General features: G+C 35.9%; 1 protein-coding gene across 1 annotated transcript in view; it reads right to left on the reverse strand.

Annotated features, from left to right (window-relative positions):
- The window catches only part of ANKRD31 (ankyrin repeat domain 31), a 63250-nt gene that overhangs the window by 30343 nt on the left and 11822 nt on the right, over positions 1 to 21085 (reverse strand). Inside the window, 11 exon segments of the mRNA XM_062600496.1 lie at positions 1412 to 1660; positions 2218 to 2761; positions 5112 to 5173; positions 7022 to 7172; positions 9572 to 9714; positions 12844 to 13023; positions 15648 to 15778; positions 16108 to 16385; positions 19310 to 19649; positions 19651 to 19858; positions 19861 to 19954. Coding sequence (XP_062456480.1) covers positions 1412 to 1660; positions 2218 to 2761; positions 5112 to 5173; positions 7022 to 7172; positions 9572 to 9714; positions 12844 to 13023; positions 15648 to 15778; positions 16108 to 16385; positions 19310 to 19649; positions 19651 to 19858; positions 19861 to 19954 — 2380 coding nt within the window.

Below are 21085 nucleotides of genomic sequence, written 5' to 3' on the forward strand. Positions count from 1 at the left end.
ATGCATGCATGTATTTACACATGAATTCACACATACTTCTATAAACCTGTATCTTTAATATACATTTTATTATGTACATGTGTACAAAGCATACATTTACACTGACTCTGTAGCTCTTTAAAAGGGCCAATTTCATGGAGCTGAAATAATTATAAATAAAAACCAGTCAGCAGAAAAAAAAATTCAGTAGAAAAACACGAATGATAATCAGGAAATATTTCACAATATATTCCGCACACAAGACAAAAAGCTACACTGATTCAAAAATCAATCCAGTTTAGGAATGAAATTAGAGAGCAACAGTAAATGAGAAGAAAAAAAAAATGGGAAGTGACTAGCAGCAACTATAAATAAGGAATTGTAGAAAACTGCAATAGGAAACAAAAAAAATGCAAGGAGAGAGTCACAAACAGCTAAGACCTCAAGAAGGTAGTATTTAAAAACGTATAGAACAAAAATCTTTCCCAAACTCACAATTACTATAGCGAAATGACAAAATTGTCTAAGATAATCAGAAAACACTAATACTCTATTCCGTATCAAGGCAAAGTGACACAAAGTACTTCTATCATCCAACGACCCATTTCTTTTCATTTCAGCACAAGTTAATGACAGTGCCAGATGATAGGAAGATTAACATTTTTGAATCTGCAGTCCACATATATTACATCCAAAAGTTCTAAGAGAAGAGGTTTCTAAGTCTTAGAGTACTATGCAGATTCCAGGAAGAAATAAAATACAAAAGAGGACTTTCAACTTTATCAAAGAGCAGTAAGCGAAAAATACTTGCAGGTTATGATCAGTAATCAGTTGGACCTGAGCTTTATCATGATAGCATGATAAAGGCTAAAAGATAAATGCAAGTCTTAAATACAGGACAAAATGGCTGAAGAGAAAGCTCTATGTGCAGGTAAAAGAGAATATATTTGTCAGATACAAATGCTAGATCATTTATCCGCATATAAGTAAGTTTGTCTGTATACTACAACTAAAACCAAATGTACAGAACAATCAGAGCCTATGATGATTTGTACCTGCTGAGGATATGGTCTACAAAATATAAGTGGATATATGTCTGCCAAATATAAAGAACAGAGAAGAGAGTCAGATTTTATTCTACAACACATAAAATAGTTAACTGAGGACCCATCTGACATTATTTTGAGCTCTCAGTTATGATTCTGCAGCCTCCTGTGTTATCACACTGAAATGACTCATGAACATAGAATAAACAAAACACAGTAAGTGTGTGCGTTCTGTACAGAAGTTCTGACAATATTTCAAGAATCTGAAACACACTGGAATATTTACTCCATATGCTATATATATTTTTCCAAATATACCAAAAAGTCTTCTTACTAGATATCTGTGGGGGGGGACCTGTTTTTATAAAATGTTATTAATCTTTCACCTGATTTCTTAGATGTTTGCTGTTTTGATCCTTGACTGAATTGTGATTGACTCAATGAAAGCTTGCTTTTACTGCTACTGGAACACAAATCTGTCTTTTGGCTTGTCTTCTGAGGGTCTAATTTTACTCTCTTAGTTTGGATTGCTTCTGTTTCAGTAAACTGTGAGAGCACATCACTCTTTGCATTTCTTTCTTCTTTGTTTTTTTCAGTGCCTTCTGTTCCAGTTATTTCAGCAAACATCCCTTCATCTGTTGGTTAAACAAAAGAACTTGGAATATCTTATGGTACAACGCTCAGTAATTTCAGAAATAGCACTTGATATTAAAAATCACTGTCAAAACGACTATCTAGTTTTGATTAAAATATCCTTGCAGTAACTCATTCAATTTTTGAAAATACTTTAAATATAATAAATATTTTATCCACTCTTCACTGCATATTAATTTGTTGAGACTGAATTAGAGAGTTCAAAGATTCTTTGTGAAAATATGGCCATTATTTTTCTTCAATATTTAAATATTAAAGTATTAAGAATTTCATTCTAAATAATGTAATGAATATTATGGTTGCATTTTGGTAAGTACAAGTGGACTTGCATGCAGAACAGCCCCCAAAATACAAAGCAAAAAGTAGTTCATCAGGCATAGTGGACCATACCACAACCCTTCCCATGTTTTTATCATTTATTTATGGTGATACACATACTCTAGAGATCCACAGTTCTATTTTATAAATATACATATAAAATTTACAGAATGCTCACAACAAACTCCTAAACTAATTATTTTCAAACAAAACAAGGCACCTGTTTTCTGTGAGGTTTCCTGCTCTGTATTTTGCATTATCTGAGAATAATAAAGAGATTTCTTGTCTGCATTAATACTGAAATGCAAATCTGTTTTTTGGTTGGTCTCCTGAAGATTCTGTCTCTTTCTCTGAAGTGCTTCCTTTTCGTGGAGTTGTAAAGCTGTAGACCTGATCTCTGAATTGCTAGCATTTTCAGCTGTCTCAGTGAGAAATCTTTTAGCATTTTCTTCTGCATTAAGCAGGACTCTCCTTCCCTCCTCTGGTGGTTGAGCTTTACCTTCAACAGAGCTTAGCACCCCACTGCTACGTTTTAGGGGACTTTTGGAAACACTTTCTCCATTGGTAGCTGCTAAAACTTCATGTGGTAACAGTGTTTCTGTATTTGTTTGAAGTGCTTGTTCAGTACAATTGGTTCCCTCTTCAGATGTATTTGTATAAATATTTTGCACCTCGTTTGTAATAGTCTGTTGCAATATATCTCTGCTGTCTGAATCAGTAGCATTTGCACATGCTGATTCTGACTCATTTATCTGTAAAGAAATCTCTTGCAACAGGGGCAAGGAGAATTTTAAACTTAAAGCCTCTCCATTAATTTTGTTTCCATCAACATCAGATTTAACTTGATGTGTCAAGTTTTTCAAAGAAATAATTTGTTCTGAAGATATCCTCATATCAGTATTTAGATTCTTGTCAGTCAAGCTGTCTTTGCTACTCTGCTTAAGACTATGTTGATCACTATCATAACTCTTGATTTCCTGTTGTAACTTTGAAAGTGACAAACTGTGAAATGAAGTCAAAGAAAGTATTGGCTGAGAATCACGTTCTGTTAAATCAGTAGTCTGAGAATGCCTCACAGATATTTTTTCCACAGGTGCTGATGATGTGGGGCAATGCAAACTGGTCTCCTCCTCCCCTGTGATGACAGAAGTTGCTGTGCTTCCACTGATTCTTTTTTCTTCTGTAAACAGATTTCCTTTGTTACCACTACTGAATCCATGTTCCTGTAGCATTTCTGTCTGATTTGGCAAGCTCAATTTTCCTTCAATATCAATTGTGCTCCAGTAATTATGATCAGAAACATCAACACTGAAGCCCATTTCATTTGGTCCAACATCAGAGAAAACTGCGTTCTGTACTGTAATTGTTCCTTGGTTTGTAGAGGGACATAAAGAAGACACATATGTCTCATGTTTACTACTTTTCTGAGTAATTTTACTCTCAACAGCAGCCTTTGCCATATCAATAACAGATTTCTTTGTCTTTTTTGAATCTGAATTTGTATTTTTCAAATTTTCTTCACTCACTCTTCTGCCTTCCAGATCCTGAAGAACTTTATTTTTTGTATATGTCACCAAATCTGTTTTTCTGCTTTGTTCGTTTTTAGCAAAGCCTTCCTTTGATGTTTTAGTATAGTCATGTTGAATTGTGCCATCTGGGTTTAATTCTGTCTACAAAATAATATATATAATTCATTTCACTTTGTGATAAACTGCTTTATTATATATTGAAAAAAAAGTTCTATTATAAAATTAGCTGATTTCCTCTGCTAGTGCAGCTTTTTTAAGACAGCAGGAGAGAGAAATTAAAGAACTGACATGCATACATGTAAAAATTAATGGATGAAATCAAAATATTACTGAAGTGCTTTACATTTTTATTTATTTCTGAAAATTAATCTGATTTTAGTTTGACATTCTGTCTTTAAAAAATCAAACCTACTTCATTACTATGGTCATATACTAGAGTTGCAATTGCACATTTCTGGGAAAATCTCTCTGCAATGATCTTAGCAAATTATAAAGAAGAGAAAATAACACAGTAAAAATAGGAATAACTAATTCTTGACAATTTTGCAACAAAACTGCTCTAATGGCAGATGATTACCTAGAATGCTCCTATTGATTACATTGTATTTAGAGATAGAGCACAAACACAGCAACAAGTAACACATTTGTTTGAAATCCTCAGTTATACAGCTATCAGTAATACATTTTTCCGGTTAAGTGTTTGTAACACTTCCTATTTGGAGAATGTTCTTTGTCAACAAATTAATGTTTTAAAGTGTAATTTAAGAGTAGACACCATGGAAGCTGTTGTAGCACAACATTTCTAAGGATATTGTCAGTAATAACTGACTAACAGGGACATTTATCATAGGAAAAATCACCTGTGAGCTGCATTACGTGTTTCAATTATTACCGGTTATCAGCGTACAAAGTGGAGAAAATGGGAGGGAGCAAATATGGCTTTAGACTTTTGTGAATGCCAAAAGTTGCTGTGCTGATACAAACAAGGTGCAGCTAAGTGACAACCGTGGTGCCTCACCTTCCTGTGAAGCACCAGTTTCCACATCTCGGTGAGGTCTCACAGCAGACCTGTGCAACCCCAGTGCAAGGTAAAGGCTCCCTTACCCTTTCCTATAGAAACTCACCACAAACAAACTATTGCACAGAGGCAAGAAGCAGTTATTCTACTACTACACTGTAGGCAACAGCTCACAGCTTTAGTCAGGTTTCTGCAAGTACAAAGAGGCACCAATGAACCATGCTTGTCGTAAATTATCTCTTGCAGCACTTGCAAAAGCTCAACAGCGCACCACAGCCTGAGCCAGCTGATTGCCTCTGTCTTGCATCTTCATGAGGCTGCAGCTTTACGAGCAGGCATCAGCAACTCTCTGCCTAAGAATCCACACAACGTTGAGTATCACCTTGCTTCAGCCCCTGCTGAGTGGGTATTAAGCATTTAGTATGTTACATGCTATTTTTGAAACAAAATTTTCAAAATTTTCAAAAATACTCTTCTGCTTTAGTTTACTGAAGACTCCTAAAAAGCCCATAACAGTTCAATATCAAATTAACAATTAACATCGGAGGATTCCCTGTAAAGATGTACCTGGTGCAGGTTTGTATCATCTAAGCTTTGAGCACTTAACATATTCTCTGCATCTTCTCCAGCTGAAAAAAAAAAAGAAAAAGAAAAAAGAAAAAAAGAAAGAAAAGAGAAAACAAAAAAAGAAAGAAAGGAAAAAAAAGACAGAAAGAAACTAGTGTTGACAGAGGATCAAAATTTTTGCTGTATATATATATTGGATCTTTTTTCCAGAATCCTGTGTGAATAGTACCTACCACATGTAGCTAGCTGGAAAAAAATAGCAAGCCCTAGGGGTTTTATTACAATGCAAAACATATAAACATATAAAATACATATTAAAATCTTGGGGCTTGATCTTGATTTTAGAAGGGATCTTGCACAAACAAGGAGAGGAAGGAGTAAAATATGACTTTATGCTTCCAAATTCTTCAGAAGATTAGTGACCTGGGCAATTCTTTTTGAAATTTAGGGCAGCTACTACATTTTTCTACCTTGTAATAGGCTTCCCTGTTCCCATGGAGACTTTTCTGAAGCCTGCAATGGGTGAAACAATAACCTAGCTTATATCTTTTGCTGTATCACATACTTGGCTGGGGAAAGGAACAGAGTAGTTACAAGCCAGGTCACCACTATACTCCTCGGTATCCCTTTAAAGCCTTACTAGTGATTTGTTTTAGCCTTCCAACTACCCTCTTTTCATGCTGATAAAATGGCATAACAAGAACAGAGCAACTACCAAGATCTGACCCTACATCTCAATATACTCAAGCCACACAAGTCTATGCATTTAGTTCTGCCCAACATGTTCTTAAATCTAAACTGGCCACACCACATACTGCAAAAATCTGGCTCTTCATCCTTTGTTATTTTGCACCCCAACATGAATCCTAACCCCAGCCCTAAGGCTAACCCAGTAACCCACACTGGAGTCAGCCTTAAATTTAACAGGCATTTCACAGTATGGCAACTCTTCCTCTGCCACTTCGGGGAATTCCACATGCCAGCTGTTAACTCTGTGATTGATCTTAGTTCAGCAGACCCTGCCAGTCTTCATTCTAAATCAAACTAAATGGCCTCATTGTCAAGCACTGAGTAGGCCAAATCCTAATCCAAACTATAACCTTGAACATAGTTTTAGCTTACCAATCTCTGATGTTAACTTTGACTCACGTTTAAAGCCAGAAACTGCTGCTCACTCCTTACAGCCCTGACTCAACTTATCCTGGGAATTCCTTCCAGATTTAACCATACCACAACCCACACGGGCTTATCAGTGTTCAATAGATCTAATTCTAACTCTAATCAAGGCTTCTTAGTAGCCTTGTGACACCTCTCTCTACCAGTCCAGCCTCTAACCAAGTGGCCCCTTCTCAATCTTCACAGCTTAACTCATAACACTGTACGAGATCCAACTTTAACCTTACCCATATATGTTTGCTTACCTATCCCTTGTAAACTCAGCCTTTACCTTAGTTCATCTAAGCTAACACTACCCCTAAGGAGTTAAAGTTTAGCAGCTCCTAAAATCTAGATCTAATCCTAGCCAAATGCCCTTGCAGGCTCCGTTTTTAAACCTAATATGATGGTTTCTTCTAAACCCAACCTCCATGCCAGTTTAGAGCAAAATCCTATCCCTAGCTCTAAGCCACATCATGCCCCATCTTAAATTTAAATAGACCATATCTATTGTGCTTCACATCTTCACCTCAAATTTAAAGGTAGAAAAAGAAAAAGCTGGACACCACTGCCTTACATAATTTGCCAATGTGCACAAATTGTACTGGTTAAGGAGCGCTCACTGGAACTCAGGCATCACAGAGTGAAATCCATGCAATTATTAGTTGCAAGGAAGGAAATACAGTGAAACAGACTTTTTTAAATTCTCCATTTAATTTAATAGTGATGACTATGTTGAAAGGGTTAATTCCTACCTGATATCTCTTCTGAATCTCTTCTGGATTTTGCTATATAGCTTTTAAGTAGTTTCTTCATAGATTGGTCAGACGCTTCTTCTATTGCGCACCTCCCCATCTCATCTTTTAATAAAGGATCAGCTCCATACCAAAGTAATAACTCTGCCAACTAAAAAAATAGTTTTTTCAGATTGTTTCTAGTCTAATCATATTTTTCATAATCCTTCCTTTTACAGGCTTCTCTCTGATGTACTCAACAACATGAACTACTAAGAAGAAATCTAAGGCTTGTCCCAAATAATCCCTCCCTATACCAGGTAATACATCCCAAGCATTCCCCTAGATGCATCATTCTCCTAACATCTTATTATTTTCATTGTTATAAACTGGTTCCAGTGATTAACATGATGCCAGTCTTAAGCCAAGGTCTCAAAAAATAAAGGATATGATTCATCTTCCCTAAGCTCTTAATTGGTGGAAAATAACCAGCGATTTTAGGGTATGAGTCAGTTTACCTATTTAAGATGCCTACCTCAGGAGAAAATAAATCGTGCTCTAGGTGTGCCTATTTCTTTCTTGTAACTACAAATGCACATTTGGTCAGATGAAACCCATCTAGAGAGTCTTACTGACATGATTTCTTTACAAAATGTAAAGCCTAACCCACTGCTATTCAAAAAGATGATTATTTTAGCAAAACATTTCATCTACCTTTGTAGAATACTTTAAGTCATGGAAAATTTAAAATCTGATGATTTCCTTTCTGAGGCCAATCCTGCCATTTGGTTCCTAAACTAGAGTGGTTTTACTTGTACCTCTGCCTTTCTCTCTCTTCAGCATCTACTGCCATTTCAGAGTGGGCTTGATTCACATCCTTCACCTTGCATTAAAAATCCCTCATTATTTCTAACCAATCTGTCACTGACAGGATCACTACTGAAGTTCTTTTTCCATTCATACTCCTAATAGCAGAGCAAGTAAGAAAGGGTTTGATATACAGCAAAAAACCCTTGTCCTGTATCCGCAGATTCTTTCAACTAGGAATGTTGAGAACTCTTCTTCCCTAACAAGATCTTGAGCTACACATCACACTTCCATGCTCTCCCCTAACCCATACTATTAGAAAGTTTCATAGTCTTTCACATACTTACCACTTCTGTGAAAAAAAGAAAGTAATTTTGCCATGTTGCAGACAAGGAAAGGGATAGAGCAGTCAAAAAGTGCTCTTCCAATCTCTAACAATAACAATACCACACAAAAAACATAGCTTTGAAAGAGACAACTCCATGTATCAAAAGTGATACTACTGAATCACTATGATGCTCCGCCTGGGCTAATCAGAAGCAACAAAAAGCTAACTCCATCTAACTCCATGCAGCTAACTACTGCAGTGATACAACTATACTTCTTTCAAGCAAACACAGCCCCACCCTGCAGTACCATTCCCTATGGATATAGAAGCTCATGTAACTCTTAACACAGCTTTGTGTTGAATGATGTTGATCTTCCCCAAGTGAGAGAACAGTGTTTTTCCAACATTGTTCAAGTTGCTGACCCCTGAAAATAATTTATGAAGATGCAGAGTCCTGCATGTCTTGGACATGGACTTGGGTACTTCCAAGGATCTCTTAGAAATATTTCATGAACTCTCAAGCGTCTGCACTACACAAGCTGAAAACACTGAAGAGAAGAGAAGTCAAGCTCAGGTCTCTCAAGTCTCAGAGAAAAACATTAACCCTTGCTCTTTGCTCCAGGGAGACTTGAGGAGAAACAGATTAAGTCCTACCTCAGCTGAGAAACTGAGAGAGAGCAAATGTTTAGGGACAAAACTTACCACATCCCACAAAACATTTTAAAAACTCAGAAATGAGTAAGTATTAGGTAGTAAATGCACACTTTTAAAGAAGGAAATAGCAAGCAGCTAAACGGGACACGCAGTCTTCCTGCATACATCTTGGTCACATCAGGATCATGCACAGATAGGGAGAGGAAAAGTGTTGGAGTGAAAGAGGATCCAGAATTCAGACACAGGCAATGAAGCCACAGCATTTGGCAATAAGAATTCTAATCAATTCACACTGACTATTCAGCTGACATTCTGTTTAAGACTATGTAAAATAAAAAGCTATGTTTTCATAATAGTCCATCTATATGTTACCACACAAAAAAGGTTTGTGTGGCTGCACACCATACATGCACATTTACTAAAACATGAAAAAGAATTACTACAACTCGAGGAGAATGCTCAGGTCATATGATGATTCTGCAAAGTGAATATAAGATAAGCAAAACAACTAATATTAAACAGTAGTAACCTGTTCCTCTGTATATCAGCCATTGTCCCTAACAGTTTGAAAGACAGTTAATTTCTTTTGCTATCAGACAAATCTTGTAAAGACCATCACATGATGGTCTGAACAGAAGATGGGCAGAAAGGACTTAAAATTGCCTAAATCTACTCCTAATAGGAAAAGATCAGCCCACATGCAATAACACTACATGCCTTTCTGAACTACCAACAAGAACTTGTATACCTAAACCATAATTTGTGCTCAAATTAGAATATACCTTATAATGACCTTCTTTAACTGCATCATGTAATGGTGTTATTTGTTCACTTCCTCTAGCATTAACATCAGCTCCTGCTTTCAAAAGCTCATTTGCTATGCTATAAAAGCCTTCCACACTTGCTTCATGTAGAGCTGTCCAGCCTATGAAAGAGGAAAACAGGCAACTAAAACTTGTATTTCGTATTTAGATAAAATACTTTGTAGAAATTACCAAACAGACCATCCAAACGTGCCAGCAGGATTTCAGAGATATGCTAAAACACTAAAAATTGTTGGATTTCACTGTAATTTGAATGAAGAAATTTGTATTAAAAGCTACAAGGGTTGGAAGATCTCATTCTGTTGTCAAAATTTGCACTTACTGAAGAATCAGGTGCTATTATAACAATATTGATTTTAGACTTGCTAGTTCTGTTGTGAAAGAAGAGAACAAAAATTATTCCACTCACAACTTAGTCATTTCTTCCTGAATAAAATGTATATGCTCTTCTAAGCACAAGATAATTTTTCATGATGTCCTTTTGTCTACTAGGTGATGGCGAAGAGGGTAAGTAAGAAAGGAGAAAATAAAGACCTGGAGCTATGTATATGGCAACATACTTTTATCTTAGCAACACATATTGTCATTAAAAACAACAGGGCAGCATCTCCAAAAAAAATGTTTTTTTAAGACTATCCAAAAACAGTTGGAGTTTCCAAAGAAAACAATGAAAAATCCTTACTGAAATTCCATACCCATTCCTAGTTCTATGGAAGGAATCTTACCTTGGGAATCAAGACATCATCATTATGACCTATAGAATGATTCTATCCTGAATCACAACTGAGGAAAAATAAAAGGTTGACTGTAAGCCTTTGAATTGGCTTAGCATAGCCTTGCACCAGCTCTTTAAATAGTCATTATATGACAGTATTTTGTAGGGTGAGAAAAGTAAGTGAAAAAGACAGAGGACCTTCCAGTCCTATGTTCCAGCCCCAAACCACCATACCCTCCAGAAGACCATTCTGACGAACAACCTTCTTCTTCAACTATCTCCCATTACCGGAAGGTTGTCCAGGCCTAATCCACATACTAAATACAGATTTAAATCTAGATTTAAAAATAAGTTTAAATATAGATCCACTTATTAAATATAGATTGCTTATTAAGACTGTTCTGCTCTCATTAAGTCAAAATCTCTAATTTGTCAAAAAGAGAAGCAAACTCCTGGTGCTCTCTTATTCACCAACCAACCTGCAATAACGCATGTATCTACAGAATTTGGTTCATTGTGGGCAAAGTACGTTGCATCAGGTTGCCCAAAAACTTTCTATTAGAAGGTGTTGCTCTCAATTGCTTGAAACGCAGCTGTTTTAACTATACTGTCTAACGCTGACACTGCTTCAATACGAGTATTTTTGATAGCATCATCTACAGAATATTTACTTTTATTTTATAATGCCTTACAACTATTTCATTAATAAATTCTAGTAACTTCACATTTTGGAACAAAAGCCTGAAATCTGGTAAGGAGAGGGGAAAGAAGTTTCACTTGGGTAAAGATGCCTATTTCTCTTCCATTAAATATTATGCTGTATCTGATACAATAATGAGCCTCTGAGAAACTGCAGCTAGCATATGTTTAATAGATAACCACAGCAGTTTAGCAACATGATTCTCCAAGGACTCTGTGCATGCTCCAGACTGAGAAGCAGAATTTTCTTTGCAACTACTTTTTCAGCTCCCTCCAGACACTCTGAATCAATTCTCAGACTGAGAGCATGGAGATTCTCTCTCCATAATCCTTGTACTTATACCCAGGCAGTGAGAAGAAGAAAAAAAATCAAACAAACATGAATTCAGTAAGATACTGAAGCAGAGCACTGAAGCAGATGAAAAGAAAGAAACTAGCAAAAAATATGGATAATTACTGGTAGAGAGCATTAAAGGAAGACACAGGACACAGGGACAGAATATAACAATTTGAGTAGTAATTCCCAGCCTGCAAGATAAAAGCACATTTCAGAACAGCACAAGTCTAGCAACTCTACTTCTTTCTGAATACACCTTCCTCACTAGAAAAGAAAGAAGGAGGGTCAGGTCAGGCTCTCATCTCTTCAAGGAGTTCAGTTAAAGCACGTTTTATGCAGTTGTGCTCCTTTCACACCAAAAGGCAGCAGCTAGAGTCTGTGGGAATGAAGAAACAGCAGCCTGACAAAAGATGCAAAGGGAGAAAAAGGAAGCAGCAGTGAGGCCAAAATCTGGAAGCACTGCACTTCAGTGCACTTCCTCATAAAGCCTGCAGCTGAACCCACGATACCTTTTTCCATTGTCAGCAGATGGCTTTGAAACCGACAAACAGATTTTTTTTTCTCATTTACTTACCTCAAGCATTCGGAGAGTCACTCTGCTAGCTCAAGCAGCAAAGTCCTAAGTTACAAAGTCTGAATCCTGCTGCTGACCAATCTGTAGGTCAGTATGTTTCAGAAGACAGAATTTCTAACTTAATTTTGGTCTGTTATACTCATGCGCTATGCAATAACTAATTGCACCTCTTTTCCTGTTTCCACAGAATAGCTGTGAAGTTTTCAGCCACCGTATGAGGCAGATATGTTCTAGAAATGAATCAAAGTTTTCTACCGAGTGAGGCAGCTCAGTATCAACCAACTGATATTTCAGGGAAAGTTACTATCACATATGAAGCTAGATATGGTCAATTGTTTAAATGAAAATGTTCACAGCTGGCCATTGTTTGTCATTCATTTTTTGTGCCCATGATGAAACAAAATGAGAAATTTCAAGCACCCACAAATTAACTGAATCAAAGTAATTCTAAGCTATAAAGCTGTGTTTTCAAGATGTAAGCTGCAAAGTCAAACTGGAAAATCTAATTCTTGGAATCTCAAGTTGGCCACTGAAATGAAAAAACAAAAAAAAATATTCTGTGGAAAACAATTCATTGATTGCATAATTAAGGAACTATTTCCTGATGAGTACGCACAAGTAGCTGAATTAAGGCCAGGCAAACTTAATTTCAGCATTTCTTCTATTTTTGAGTACTTACTTTTTCAGGAAAATTTTCTTTTCTAATATTCTTTTATATATAGGGTCTATATATTTTCTCATGAACAGTTACCAAGTCAAACCAAGAGAAATTCAACAATCTACTGACTAGTCAAAAAACTACAATATCCCTCATTGCACAAAATTGTAATAGGTACATATATTACTTATATCTAGATACTAGTTTTGAAAATAGTAATTATATTTTAACTACAATTGCAACTTACCAGCATAATCCTGAACATTTACATTTGCACCAGCTTTTATTATATTACATACAAGGTCTATATCTTCATTAGCAACAGCTTTATGCAGTAAGGTCTCACCAAAAATATTCTTTCTATTGATTCTTGAAAGTGAAATGGGGAAGACAGGATTTACAGAACTCCTAATAGAGGCTTCTTGTCCTGAAAAATAATTTAAAAGGTCTGTTGAACAGAAAATAAAATTTCCTGTCTTACTTTGGCTTTAGTTTGCATTTCAGTTAGTGAACAAGCTTTCTGAAGACAAAAAAAATGTTCATCCAGTTTAATGGAAATAAATATTTCAAAAGAGATGCTACCAATTAAATAATAATCCCATTCAATAAAACATGCATTTTACCATGAATTCCATAACAACAATCTAACTAAAGTTCAGCACAGAGGAATAAGACTTTTTAAAATGTTTTAAATTTATTTTTTTGCTTTTTAATAACATTTTGCAAAGTGCATTGTTTCCAATTGGTTAATAAAATTGCTATTGTAGGTTACAATTCATTACAAGATGAATATTTCAATAGCTAATTAGTTATTTAATAATTTCTCTTAAAACCATATTTATCAGCAATTCTTTTGTACTCATTTATGTTTTAAAGCCTTTGCCACATGAGCGTAAAGGATTTACACTAGGATAGTGAATGAGATTAGCTCCCTCAGACTACCTTATCCCTTTGCTCCACCAGCAGCTCAGTTATTTGTGTAATGAGGGAAAAGTGAACAGTTGAGACAAAAACTTCATTAGCTTTCTCACTGAAAATTATCCCTGCTTGTGAGTCAGAGGCCTAAACATAAACACACATATGTATAACAAATATTGTTTTAATTATTAGTTTATTATGTTACAAAACAAATTCTATCTCCCACTATGCAGCCATTATAGTTTTCAGTTTTGGTGAACTGATATCTGCCGTATAGATAAGCTGTCCCCTACTTTACCAGCAGAGTACCATCTCTTCATACGATAGAGAAGAGCATCTATACTACTGCCTCTTCTAGAAAATAGAGAGGGAGGGAGGGAAGGATGACTTGCAGGAAAGCACGGCGTCTGGCCCAGGACTATCTTGATCTACCAGATAAAAATCTTGGGTTCAGAGGGACAATAGGCTATATTCACTGTTTTTCTCTACAATCAGTAGTAGCAGATGTAGCTCACTGGCTCTAAAACTCTACTGAGCTGGTAAGAATAGACATTTTGTTTTAACCACTATATTAAAAACACATAGTTCTATTAGAGCTGGAACTCACAAAGCCTCATGTCTCTACTGCTTTGTGCATCATGATAGACTATAAATTCAGATTAAATCATTCCCAGCCTTAACTGTTTGATCCTGTGCAGCTTTTTGGAAACCAGTTGGTACGGCTAAGCACCTTCTCAGCTGAGCACATGAAAGGTCTTCCTTTGCAAGGTCTGACCTTGCAAGACCTTAGTCATCCATGATACTACAGTCCCTGGTCAAAGCTAGTTGAAATCAGCCAAGCAGTTCAAGAAGGACAAAATCATATAGACATAAATAGAACAAGGGGCAGTTTTATGTTACACTTAATCCAATTTAACTACACATTGTAACTTCATGAGGACTTATTCCCTGTCACCTTTACCCTACCTTCCCTGTGTCAGACCCAGCACTGTGCAAAACAAGTAGTGCTTGTCGATCTTGGGGCTGTGGTTTTTTGGTGAATTACCAAGCAAAGATGAATCATAGCCTCTTGATCAATAGATCTGATGCAAAATGAAGGTAACCTTGTTAGATTGGATTAACATGTAACTACCTCTACAAGCTCACTCTTTCTGTAGAAATCATGCTAAAAACACCAACAACTTGTTTTTCAAGTGGAAATTATTGAGTCAATTTGAAATACAAGACTGGTTAGTTATCCAACCTTAAATCTCATAAAAATGGTGCTTCCAAGAGAATAATGAAAGCCCTGTAAGAGAGAAGGGTTGCTAAATAGTAGTAGAATTATTTATATTTTATAAGGTCTGTAACATAGCTGTTGCAGTTCAAATTCTTCCAAACTTTGTAAGTTTTTAAACAATTGTAGGTGCATTGATAACGCCAAATAGAATGGGCTTAAAGAAAAAAACTTTTAAGATTCTTCTCCTAAAAAAAGCTGGCTCTGGAGTGAGCAAATAAGTGAATTCTGTATTCTCCCACACACTTCCTGGGTGAGCCAGAGAATTTCTTTGCATGTCAGTTCCTCATCTTTAAAGGATGAAAAACAAGAATCTTTTTCTCTGACAAAGCATGTTGGAAGGAAGAATACTTCAAAGAGTGCTTAGTGACTGTAGCAGTGAAGGCCTTATATTTAAAACAGACAAAATAACAACAGGCATTTAAAATAGAACAACCTGCTTCGTATAAGTCAATTCTTGAGGATGGCATTGTCTTCAAAAAGATGTTGCACCAAGAATACTAGATCACAGAATCAGGATCTACATCTTCACTCTGTATGAACATATTTGTACCTTTGTTTTTCAGAATACACTGTAAATCTTTTATATATAGTATTATGTGATAAAAATAGCATCCTGAACAGTTTCTTACGGTTTGTAAAGAGTTTATGTACCCAAGTCAACTGTTATGTTGCTAATGCATATGTTTAAACAAGTGAAGGAAATTGTGTATATTATCAGTAATTTTAACAATGAATGTTTACAGCATCTTTTTTAAATAAATACATGCCATAATAAACTGGAAAGACTATGAATTATATTTGATTACTTGCTCAAATAAAAAGAAAAGATAAATAAATATCACAGAACATCTTACTAATTTTCTTTTTGATTCTTTCGCTTCTCCTTGTCTGTTCAGCTTTTCCATTCCCATTGAGAGTTACCATCCCTTGACATATGTTGGTTTCTAGATCCTGCTTTTCTTTAGAAGTAGACTTCTGAATTTTTCTGACAAGAGATTTGATTTAGAATCAACAAAAATATCTTCTCCATATACAGTAAATCATAGTAGAGTAGGTTTATAGTAGAGCTAAAAGTGTAAATATGTTTAATTTAAAAATGACATTTATAATAGCATGCAAATGTATTTGCTACTTTTGGTAGTACTGAAAAGAAGGTAAATCAAGGCAGAAACTGACTCTCAGCTCTTTAAGATGTTAAAAGCTTTACCTTTTGACTATTTAAAATTATTAACATGAGGAATGAACAGTCTACATCAAATTTGTTACATTAACACAAAGAGGAATTTAAGAATATTATGCATGATTTTGTCATACTCAAAATCCTTAGCTTTGTTTCTTATTGTATTGCCATTGTGAGATATTCTCTGCTGAGTTTCTTGTAGTATTTGGTCACAACCGGAAACACTATCTCTACACTTTCTTGAAGAAGACTCTCTTAACTGCTTTGCTCTCCTTGATGTTGCTTTGGTAGTTCCTGCACACAAGTCAGTCTCCACTGAATGTGAACTTCTCTCCTCAGTGGGCTTTTCATGAGAGTTGGCATTCCATTGATCTGAAACTACTTCTTTCTCTCTCTGCTGATCACCCACAAGCTATGACAAGAAAAGAAGTACTACAAGTAACCAGTAAACAAACTGTTAAAATAACAGCTGTATTAATTTAAAGGGCTCGAACTACATCATCTTATAGATTACGTATTTGCTCACAGACAGTGGAAGAAAACACAGAGAATGGAGGGGTTACTTAAATGATAATTGGAATTCTACATAGATACCACAGACAGGTTTCCACAGAGAGAGGCACTTCTGAAGTAATGCCACATCATGTGGCACTGGGAGAATTAGCCAAGGGAAGTATGATACTCAGAATACTCAGAACAAAAATTGATATCTGAAAGTTGTTTAGTTGGACATGTGAAATGACTTAACAGATTCATTTTATTTCCCAGTGGACATGAGTTCTAGTCCTAAAAAATTATGTGATGTTAAGACGCCTTAAGCTAGTCCATTTTATTCCAATCTTACACAAGTCTAGAAATGTGCACAGGGTCAGGAACAGTGTTTCGACAGTTTCAGTAATTCCTAGCTGTGAAGTTATTTCTAAAAACATACCATCTTGATCCCTGAGCTATCACCACCACAGATGAGATTTATCTCACTTACCTGCAGCCATCTAAAAGTGAGACATGTAGATGTCACTAAGCATCCTGGTTCTCCCTATTATCCCTATCATCAATGAAGAGGAACAGCCACTTTCACAGACTGACTCATCTTGTCCTAAGGCGTATTAAGGGGAGCCTAACTAGATGCTTATATATGTATACTTGATGCTTATCTCTAACAGTGAGAGGAATCCCATCCCAAGGATGAATTATCACAGGGTAGTTAACTCGAGTTACTCAAGTTAATTCTCTATTTTAGTCAACTGAATGTGAACATGTCGAGTATCACTGAAGTTGCTCTAATGGCCTGGGTGCACATGAGCTTATTATTCCCTTGAGTAGTGCTGAATGCTCTTACGGCACACTCTCAATACACATGAAACACTGGCACAATGCTACAAATTCTTTCTCAGTGATGTGAGAAAGCTTGCCAGTGCTTCCTTGGGACACGGATGAAAATGAAGGGTTCACTGTTTTTGTTGTTGTTGTTGTTGTTGTTTGTTTGTTTGTTTGTTTTTAATTGAGGTATTCAGTAGAGAGGATCCTGAAAGGGTGAACTGCATTCCTAGAAGTGGTCTCTCCTGGTCAATACATGATGTACACTAGCATGGCAGCTGCAGGGAATCAAACATTTCAGTGTACAAAACTATCAATCCAGTACTCTCCATGATACTCTCCATGATAGCATTTGCTAAAGAAGGAGGGTAAGAGAAAGCAAAGAAAATATTTCAAAGAGAAAAAAGCCATTTGTTTTTATAAGGGACCATATATTACAACAGATGACCTATATAGCATCATTGTTGCATCTATAAAACAATACAGGCGCTTCTCTTCTGAATACCTGTTTTACCATTCAGAATAAGGATACTGTGAAGAAGCAAGGGTGAAGAAAGACCAAGGAGAGGAACATACTGTCAGAACACAATTACTAATAAAGTAACCTGGAGTTTTCCCTCATTAATCTGCCCCCATACCTTCTGTCTTCAGTAAGATATCAAAAAGCTAAAATTAATTATTAATCAAAAAGAGATTATGGATCCACATTCCCAGAGGACCCTGACTCACAATCTTAACAGTGAGTAAATCTACACATTAAGCTCCACAATCCGCGCTACAAATTTCAAAAATCTACACTTCACTGACACAAGCTTTACAAGTTACTATAGTTTTGAGAGAACAAGCCTAGAGAGCTTTCAGCACCCTGAAATTAGCTACCTTTGCAGCACATTTTATTACATGTTGTGATATTCAGTTAATGTAACCAATAAAAGAGAGAATTACTTGATATTCTTTAGATGCTTTATGCCATTCTGTGAAAGAAATGTGGCTGTAAAACAACCTTAACTAGCTATAGTGGTTTATTGTTGATTTTGCAACACGAGATTACGCAGAGATGAAGCAAAATAGAAGATCTGATTCCATATTTACATGGGATATATATTGCACTCCATAGCACAAACATGTTGGTCTTTCTCTTTCTTTCAGACAACCTGAACAGGAAGAGATTATAATGTTGCTTTCATGTCCCCCTCTAGATTTTTGCATTCATCTTGTTGAATTCAAATGACCTGTTGCAGATCATCTTTGCAGGACATGACATATGTTGTGAACAGCACAGGATAGGAGGCAAAATAGAAGGAAGGATCACAGCTTGTATCCATACATACCAGCATCTTGGGGGAAGGACATAAACATGAAATCTTGTCTCAGTTTCTTCAGTAAGCCTCTCATAGACAGAACTAAACAACATAGACACTCAACACTCCTAAACATACACGTAAATCTCTGTAAGCAATCTTGCTAGTCTATAGGGAAGACAGTTATAATTTCTTTTTGTAATACTTGCAAAGCATTTGTATGCTACAAAGACAGGAGCTATAGAAGCAGAAACACAGCATACTATAGTGTGGAAAAGTAAACAAAACAGAACAGGGTAGAAAACAGGTTGAAATCAGCTAGTTTATGCCAGTGTGCTATAATGGCATATCAGAACAGAGTTTTGGCACTTTCTTTGGAGAAGATGTGAGACAAGGAAGATATACAGAGGGAACAGGAGTTTTAAAAATTCCCCTGCTGATTCTACGCATGACAGTCATTGATTAAAAACAAATAAACAAAAAATTTAACTGTACTAGGATTTCCTATCTCAGCAAGCTCAGCCATTTTTATAAGAATGTATCAAAACAGAAAAACATTAGCGGACTTTCAAAACAAAACCACTGAAAAGCTATTAAACATGTAAATTATTGATACCAGTTTGTTCTTCAGTAGGACTTATATATCCAAATATTTGGACTATTCTGGAAGATATTATAAGATACACATAACCTTTCAACTACAAATGAGCATATGTACTTGCTCACTTGTTGTCCTTTACAAATTAGATCCTGTTATGGCTTTTATTTCTTCCACCTGAACTATAGGAAGCTGAGGCTCAAATGTATTTGTTAGTTGTGAACAGTCATCATCTAGCTGAGGAATACTGGGTTCTGAATTTAACTGCTCTTCCTCAGTGCTAAGCTGCCACTTGTTTGGCAATCCAGGAGTGATAGGCTGTACTACACATCTTGACAGGGAGTTCAGAGCTGTCACAAGCTCAATTGGCAGGGCATCACTATTCTCATCCGCTAATGTATCAATGGATAATGCATGACCCTGACACTCTAACATGTCACGTAATGGGTTTATCATTCTAGGACTCTGAATCACTGAGAGGTTTCAACAAACCACTGATTTCAAATTCACCCATCACTATTCTCTGTTCAGAGAATAATTCCATTAAAATCTTCCCTAAGGATGTCAATGAGGGATCTGTATCTGTAAGGGAAAGTTCTTTTACTGTGTTATCTGTGTCAATAACAGTCATGCTCGTTCTCTGGCAATCTTCCAAAACACGTGGAAATTTTGCAGCGTCTGATCTTTTGGAACCATTATTAGCTTCTCCAGAAATGCATCTAGACACAGGCTTGTTTCTGGAGAGAGATCTTCATCACTTAATTTCTGTGAAATCTAAACGTAAGAAACATTTACAAAAAAGGAATGGAACAACTCTTTCTAAAAAGCACATAATCAACATTCACTTTACAAATCATCACTATATACATATTTTATTGCCAATGACCTGAGGTGTTAAAAGACATTAAAAATTTCTGTCCTCCAGAAACAATGGAAGTGGACACACTCACAACACAATATAAAAAAACAGTTAGTAAAACACAATACACTCTTTCAGTTTTGTTTATGTAAGGTAAGGTTATGTAAGGTAATCCTTATGGTAAGAATTCCAAGGTATGAAGCACTTATGCCTCATGAACTTCACTTCAAAATCTCTGGAGTATCTTTGGGGACTGCATGTCTGAGTTTCCACACTGAGAACAGATTCACAAAACTGTTAAGTGTTCTTGGAAAAGTAATACTTCTGCTGTTTTTCTAATCCCTTTGATCTGCTTTCCAAGAGATGCACTGCTTTTATACCAACTAATACCAATTAATTCTCTTCTTCCCTTTTTTTCTAATTCTTGTTTCAAATGCTTCTGCAGGAGAAAATCAGATGCCCAGCAAGCCTAAAAATCTTTTTTTCTAAATAATGTGTGTGTATATAACAGTGGTGTTGCTTAAGAAAATCTTAAAAGAGATTTTCTTTCAATACATTTTTAGACTCTGCTGCCAGCAAGTGGCAATAATGTGCAGTGCAAGAATTCTTTAACACAGCAGGTAACAAATTTTGATAAAGCTCATACACAACAAAAAAAATAAAACAAAACAAAACCTGATGCTGTTGACTCACATTCAGTTTGTAAGCCATTATAAGCCTGACCCTTTGTTGAAAAAATATTCCCTAGTCAGTTGTTTCCCATCTTATACTTGTGCAGCTAATTGTTCCTTTTCCAGTACTGAGTACTTTTTACTTTGCTATATTTAATTACAGTTTATTTTAGATCACTTTTCCAATTTGCACAGACTTTAAAAGACTGAGGAAAAAAAGCACTGTCATAAGCTTTCTGTACTTGAAGAAATGTGGTGTACATGACATGTATATATTACCAATTATAAACTTACTACAAAAAAGGCTTGGTGCACCTATTGAAAAGGAGGTGAAACAGACATTCATGTTAGTGGAGAAGGACCAGG

This window comes from Rhea pennata, chromosome Z (assembly GCF_028389875.1).
Source record: "Rhea pennata isolate bPtePen1 chromosome Z, bPtePen1.pri, whole genome shotgun sequence".
NCBI classification, from domain to species: domain Eukaryota; kingdom Metazoa; phylum Chordata; class Aves; order Rheiformes; family Rheidae; genus Rhea; species Rhea pennata.